The following is an 8,042-nucleotide window of genomic DNA, read 5'->3' as shown; positions in this document are numbered from 1 at the left end:
CCAAGCAAAGAGAGCGACTGCGAAGCTGAAGTTCGGTGAGATTAGCCTGATAAATACTGACGAAGTCAATCATTGTCCAGCCACGAAAAACTGGCTAATGAAGAAATAAACGGAATCTCTCAAGAAGAAGGTAACATTTCAACGAACATCTAATAATAGTCCCCTGCGTGTTTATCTTCGAGGTTACAAAAGGAGCCCCAAGTTAATGAAGTCCTAACTCCCTATTTCCATGTCTACCTCTTTCTTTAAAATTAAATTAGATGTGATATCTCAATGCTCCATCCTAACCACCGACACCGAATATATTCTCCAATTGTTGGCATATTAGCTCTTTTAATTTTAGCCGTTGGTTACCATTGAAACGGTCCTAGTTCAAAAAAAGTAAGAACAGATTGCTAGATGCCTTTCAATTCTTTACTTTCGATCGGTTCTCAGCGCTATCCACACGGCTGATTTAATAAGTTTTCTTGGGGACCATGCAATGGGCATTATTTAGAGCCAATTGAGATGTGAGCTCCCTATATACATCTACTTCCACCAGCTACCTATAAGTAACACACTGGCATCAGCTTACAACAGCAAAAACTTTTTGATCGATTCGATCTTTCGCGTTAGCAATGGCTGTTGCCTCTTCGTCTCCAGAGACCCATGAACTCCCTCACATCGCCATCTTCCCATTCCTGGCCAAGGGCCACACAATCCCGATGATCCACCTCGCCCACTACCTCCACCGCCACGGCCTCGCCGCCGTCACCTTCTTCACGACTCCCGGCAACGCCGCCTTCGTCCGGGATGGTCTATCCGGCGCGGACGCGGCCGTCGTCGAGCTCGCCTTTCCAGCCGACGTCCCGGGCATCCCGCCGGGCGTCGAGAGCGCCGAGGGGCTCACGTCCATGGCATCCTTCGCCGTCTTCGCCGACGCCACGTCCCTGCTCCGGCCGCAGCTCGAGGCGTCCCTCGCCGAGATGCAACCGCCGGCCAGCCTCCTCGTCACCGACCTGTTCCTGTACTGGACGAAAGCGTCGGCGGAAACGCTAGGCATCCCGAAGGTGTCCTTCTTCGGCATCTCGGCGTTCGCGCACGTCATGCGGGAGGTGCGCGTGCGCCACGACCCGTGCGCGACGCTGAAACCCGACGACGTCGACGAAGACGGCAACCCGGGCACCTTCACGGTGCCGGAGTTCCCGCACATAAAGCTCACCTTCGAGGACTTCATGGCACCCTTCGGCGACCCAGCGTCCATAGCGCCCATGATGGAGCTCGACGGTAAGCTGGGCAAGGCCATAGAGGAGAGTCAAGGGCTGATCATCAACACCTTCCACGGCCTGGAGGCTCAGTACGTTGACTTCTGGAACCAGCATATGGGCCCCAGGGCCTGGCCCGTCGGGCCCCTCTGCCTGGCCCAACCAGCATCTGCGCCCGCCGAGGCCCAGCCCTCTTGGATGGAGTGGCTCGACAACAAGACAACCGATGGTAGGGCGGTGCTGTATGTTGCTCTTGGGACGCTAGCTGCAATCCCGGAGTCACAGTTGAAGGAGGTCGCGGATGGGCTCGAGCGGGCCGAGGTGGACTTCATATGGGCTGTCAGGCCCAAGAACATTGACCTCGGTTCGGGTTTCGAAGAGCGTACAAAGGGCAGAGGATTGGTGGTGAGGGAGTGGGTGGACCAGTTGGAGATTTTGAAGCATGGGAGTGTGCGAGGGTTCTTGAGCCATTCTGGGTGGAATTCGGTACTTGAGAGTGTTGCAGCTGGTGTGCCACTAGCGGTTTGGCCTATGCATGCTGATCAACCTTTCAATGCGAAGTTTTTAGTTGATGAGTTGAAGATCGCGGTAAGAGTTCAGACAAGTGATAGAACCATTAGGGGTTTGGTCACAAGCGAGGAGGTTTCCAAGGTGGTGAGGGTGCTGATGCTGGGTGAGGAAGGGGTGGAAGTGGCGAAGAATGTGGCGGAGCTGTCAGCCAGTGCTAAGGAGGCCATGGCAGAAGGAGGGCCATCATGTAAAGCACTGAAAGACATGATCAGTGAGTTGTGCGTGAAGAAGGTGAACGGGAATTTAGAGGAAAGCCAGGACGAGAAGGTGGATGCTTAGCGTGCGTTTTCATGTTCTTTTGTTGTTTTTAATCATCTTGAGAAATAGTTGGGTGGTGTGCAACCACATGCATCTTGAACTATAAAGTCGGAAGAAAATAACTTCAGCATGTCAGTTTTATTTTGTTGTATTTAATCATCTTGCACTATGAACTAAGAAGCTGAATGAGTCTTCTAAAAAATCGTAGCTCTTCCAGTCAAACTTCAGAATATACATATTTGGTTTCTTTTAAATTTTGAGGAATTCCGTTTAAAATATGGGATAGGTTGCGCCATATTTTAACTATGATTAGAGTGAACTTGATCACCATGATACGCAGTGCATGTCATGGTTGCAGAATATCTGTGGCAAAAGTTTTACTGAAAGAAATTGTCACCAGGTGCAAGTTTTATGTCAACAGTCTTAGACAGAATCTGCCCAAAGACCAAGTAGTCACATATATTTTCTGGGATGCATAACCTTTACCAAAGATCGTCTATGGTCCTAAAATATGCCAATATAAGGGAGTTCAGTGTAGACCTAGTTTTGGGGGCATAAAATAAAGTATTTTGCTGGCCCCATCTTTCTTCAATCTTATCCTCAACGTGCGGTGAACTATACTCTATGCACATCACATTTTGCCAAAGATGCTGGTAAGTCATGTAGAAATACTTGGCGTAGATAGGATTATATTATGCTTAGCATTGTAATCTCTCAGAACTATTTTCTTACTCGGTCTTGTATCAAGAGATCAGTCCAAGCTCCAACAACGAATACAACTCCGTTCTTTCGTTCTTTTTCCTGAGAGCAAGGAGTGGTCCAGTTCACCTAGAATCGAGACCAACAGAGAAAATATACTAGCTCCAACGACGAATGCAACTCCGTTCTTTCGTTCTTTTTCCTGAGAGCAAGGAGTGGTCCAGTTCACCTAGAATCGAGACCAACAGAGAAAATATACTAGCTCCAACGACGAATACAACTCCGTTCTTTCGTTCTTTTTCCTGAGAGCAAGGAGTGGTCCAGTTCACCTAGAATCGAGACCAACAGAGAAAATATACTAAACTTGGGGAACGCTGGAGGCCAGCAGTTGGAGCTAGCATCGATGTAATGCGCCACATGCAGTCGCACACAGAATCATTCGAACTAGTCCGACCATTCGGCCATCCATTACAGATAGCATGCAGCAGCTTTGCAGCTTCCATTTCTATTATTTGACATCATGCTCACCTGTTCTTTAAAGACTAGCAATGCTCAAAGAGAAAACAAACCCATTCACCGATGCACCTTCAGTAGTTAGAACTTGCCGCAGAGTCGTAGACTTCGCTGCACCTGTATCATTGAAGATTTGAAGAAAGAATATACAAGGATAGCACAGCCGACAAGCTTATCTGATAACTGCTGATAGAGTTTACAAATACATGTATGTTGATTTCTTGCTCACTCAAGCCAACTTGCTGTACATTGGTGGAAAACGCGTCTTTAATCCTGGTGGGATAGGGTCATAGATCTCGAAAATCCAACCGGTACTAAGTTTTCGAGACAAGAGGGAGTTCTTTAGTCCCAGTTGGTACATGAAAGCTAAAAACCAACCGGGACTAACGGGAGTACGTGCAGGCGCATGCAGGTACCCCTTTAATACTTAAGACTTTTGTTAAATTTCTTTTCCATATTAATATTGTATGCAAGTATGCAAGTCATATATATTTATATATATATAATTCTTAGTATATTATACACATCAAACTAGTATTTATACAATTACTATATATATACACCATAATTTGTCCTCTTCATTCTTAAGATCCTCCCGTCGTGGTGTGTCTCGGTTCAGCTATTGAACGTCTATCGTAATAAAATTCTCCTACGGGATTTATCACCTCGTCCACCAGGAATCCTATGAGACCTTCTTGGATTGCCAAAATCTTCTCCTTCTCCAAGAGTTTTTCTTGAATATTGAACATCTGTAATTTGAAAATATGTGAATATTACACGAACAATTAAATATAAGAAGCTAGAAAATAATTAATTATTAATAATTTTATTTTACGTACATGTATATCATGCAACGATAGCACCTTGTCATGCACAAAATTGTTTATGTGCTCACAGACGTAGTATCCACAGAAATTATTGTCTTATTCCTATCTCAAGTATTTTAGTGGGAAAAAACAAGTTATTAATTATTCGTGTTATAAAATATACAAAATGTGCAAACTTCATACGTACCAGGAACGTTGTATTGAATGTAAGTTTTTCTTTAAATTCACCACGGTGAGTCTTACGAAATTGTTTTCATGCACTGCGGATTAAAATAATGAATGATACAATGTTAGGTGAAAATTTAGGAAATAAACTTTTGCATAGAGCTAAAGGTCCAGAATTATTACAAGTTTAGCATGTCTTGAATGTCTTCGTACTCCGCCGATGGTTTCCTTAATGAATCTAACACAATAACGTGGCTTTTATCAATCATAATTATTAGGAGAATCCAGTGGAAACTGCGTACATAAATGTTCATATTAGAGCTAACTAACATTAATTAGGTAGGAAAAAGAAAATAAAAATAGACGGTACCCTCACTTACTTAAAGTTGTATGACAGTAGTATGTATTCCTTATAATTATGTTTCTCCAAGAAATTGTATATTCTCCAATGTTTGCTTTGGTTGATCTCGTATCTGCTTTTGGTTAACGATCGATGGATCCATGAAGCCAACATTGAAGTACGAATCTCTGCGGCACCTCTGAATTAGCATCCTACATAAAATGGAAGACAAAGTTAGTAGGGCGACGCACACATACAAAATAATAATCTGAGCTAAAATTTACATCTTGATAGACAGACAATTACATAACCTAGGCGCTGATGAGAGAGACATCAAAGGCATCCTATATCCTTGAATTCTATCCACAGGAGTTTCTCACCTTCACCGAAAAAATCAATTGGTTTAACACGAAGAGCGAAGATGAGCCTTTCCTTGGCAGACTGCTCCATGCACCATTGATGGAATTTGTACATTTTTGTAGAGAGCTTCCGTACCAATTTAGGCCTTACTAGAGGCTTGCCTACCTCAAAGGGCCATTTAGGTACAGACTTTTCTGGAGTTGGCAGTTTAACTTGCCTTAAAACTTCAGCAAGCGACATACCTGTATCGTGCATAAATCCAATGACTCGGATTTGTTGTTCTAAGGGCATTACTGCTATAGTTCGAGCATCTTTATCTGCTTGATCCCCGAGCTGGGGAACAATACAACTAGAAGATGAGGCTCCTCGCCATTTTTTGTTCTGATTAGACTTAACTAGTGAACGCTCGTAGTTCGATAGTAAAGTCCTCTTTGCTTCTTTTGACATGCCAATAAATTTTTTTAATTTTGATGGATCTACTGGCTTTGGCTCCATCTCCTTTGCTTTTCTTTGTTCAGTGCATGCTTTGAAGAACTCCCTCACCGTTGCTTGCGATGCCTCCCGCAATTCCTCAACAGTCATATCGGCTGGTAGCTTCTGAATGGGTTCAGACTTCTTTGTTTTCTTAACATGTTCTTTCACCTTTGGCTGCCTTAGCTTAGAAGGTGGTGGTCGCGACTTCTTCAGAGGTGCTACAGGTTCCTTGCTCGCACCAGAGTTTGGTCTTGATGACGGTGATCGGGGAGGGATGTTGTGGTCGTCGTCACTCACACCACTAGAATTTGATGGAGATGGAGACGATGATCGAGCAGGATGCGACGGTCCCGGTGGTGATGACGGTCCTAGAGGTGGATGTGCTGGAGATGACGGTCTTGAGTTCTGAGGAGATGGTCACTACGGGGATCTATGGGGAGCAATGATGCCTCCTTGCCGGGGATGATGATGTAGCGTTTGAGTTATATAATGATCCCATGATATGCATATCCTAGTGTCCATTCCCCATCACCTCCCAGGAGGTCAAGTTCTAGGCCTTCATATTGACTATCACAAATTTGATCTAGGTCAACGCTGGAGTAGCCAGGTGGAATCTCCATACCATGGTTTGTCTGTCCTGGTAGGATTGGTAAAGCACTTCTGTACATCATATAGGAGAAATAAAGAAGTTATTAAATTTCCGAGGCATGGATCAATTAAGAAGATTGTATAAATTATATATATGTATACCTTAATTGTGATGTTACCAAATGGTCTATACAGCTTACATGAGGTGCGCTGAGTGATGTCATCCATAGGGTACCATTGGTTGTCCTGTACAACCATGGGTAATCTTGGCATGTTCTCATCGGGGACCCCTGTGGAAGCATAGCTGCTTCGATGTTGACAAGGGCTGACGATGTTGGGATCCGGCAGTGCTCCAGATTGGACCATCTCAGTAACTGCTAAGGCCACTCACCGATTAATTTCTTCCTGCATTCTTACTTCTTGTGAACGCACTTTAGCTTCTAACATGCACCGCCAGCTCTCCTCTTGTTGTTCCTTTCTTCGCTTGTGGCTTCTGTACGTGTTCCACGAAATGACCCCGAAGCCTCGGCAACGTCCTGGGTGTTCGGGATTCCCGAGCACCAAAGTGAGCTCATCGTTCTCTCTATCAACCTTCAACTTTCCTGCTTTAGCATCTTCAACGTTTTGGATAAGCCTTTCGTCCTTCTAACATATTGTTTTGTTGAACATAAGTGTCCCATCATCTTGGCTTAGGTTGCCTTATGAGCGTAATACCAATTCTTCGATCGATCGGGCCAGTCATTAGTCGCTGGTACGGTACCTCGATCGAATAGGTCTTGTTCCATCTTTTTCCATTTGGGAATTCCACTCATGTAACCACCTCACCCTAGATGATGATGGTACTCCTTCTGGGCATTGGTTGAGTTGACACGAATCTTATTCGCACTACTTTCGCTCATCATGTATTTCAGAAATGAGTTCCAGTGGTCCCTTAACTTTGGCCACTCATCAAAATCTGGAGTTCGGCCCTTCTTGATAAAGTTGGCATCCAGATTTTTCTTGAAGGTTTGGAATTGGGTTGCCATCTTCTTCAGCGTCCACTCTTTCACATCTTTTTCTTCGACACCTTTAGGAAGTGTGAAGTGTTTCTTGACATCTTCCCACAACATATCATTTTGTATCTTCGGGAGCACGTATGAATCATTTTGTTTAGCCTTCCATTCTCTAATGCTGATGGGCACGTTGTCCCTTAAAATAGCCCCACATTGACTCACGAACTTTCTAGCCACATTTTTGGGAGCAATTGACTGGCCCTTTTTTGTCACTTTGGTGATGTGAAGCCTTGCCTCCATTATCTTTGTACGACCTCATGACTTATTTCACTTCATCGATCCAGAGGGTTAACAGTTCAAGATTCTTTAATTAGTACATAGTAATAATGAATATGAAATTATAGATGGGGCAAAACAATGAAAATGATATATACCTCACTGGAACCTTCCATCACGACAAGGTTTTGTTCCACATTGTCATCCACGCGGTGCTCGGGCTCATCATTGCCATCACCGGACATGTTGATGAACATGTCCGCCTGGCTACCCTCATCCTCGGTGTAGGTTATTGGAACATTGGAGCCACTACCACCAGCAATAATCTGCTCCATTATATACCTTGCAACATCTTTGTCTCCCATCTCAACTAATTTAAACACACATGTAGCATCAATGAATCATTCAGCCTCAAAGTTTGATTTTGTTGATTTCATGAAACCAAAACTTCACTATTCTAGTGGTTGAATAAAGTAGTGCATAAAACTAAAATGGTACACAAACTAATACGGTATCTAAATGCTATGTATTTCATGGCATGAGTAAGATAACCTAAAAGTAATGTTGAAAAATTATAAAAGCACTGACATGTCTTCGAATTGAACTCAAGTATTAGCATCGAATGAGATAATACAAAAAGATAAGTTAACTTATGCACCTATATCAATAATACCTTTCCAAAATTTTGCAATTCTAACCTATTTTCTATGATAGAATATTTTTTTAGCAAATGCTA

General features: G+C 43.6%; 1 protein-coding gene across 1 annotated transcript; it reads left to right on the top strand.

Moving 5' to 3' along the window:
* The first annotated feature begins 434 nt into the window (after nt 1-434).
* Nucleotides 435-2,228, top strand: LOC101758997 (UDP-glycosyltransferase 90A1). Its single transcript, XM_004956546.4, has one exon. The coding sequence runs from the start codon at nt 618-620 to the stop codon at nt 2,091-2,093; it is 1,476 nt and encodes a 491-aa protein (XP_004956603.1). The 5' UTR covers nt 435-617; the 3' UTR covers nt 2,094-2,228.
* Nucleotides 2,229-8,042: the final 5,814 nt, after the last annotated feature.

The sequence above is a fragment of the Setaria italica genome, chromosome II (genome assembly GCF_000263155.2).
Source record: "Setaria italica strain Yugu1 chromosome II, Setaria_italica_v2.0, whole genome shotgun sequence".
Classification (NCBI taxonomy): Eukaryota; Viridiplantae; Streptophyta; class Magnoliopsida; order Poales; family Poaceae; genus Setaria; species Setaria italica.
Note: the sequence above shows the minus strand (reverse complement) of the source record. Positions and strands in the feature narration are given on the sequence as shown.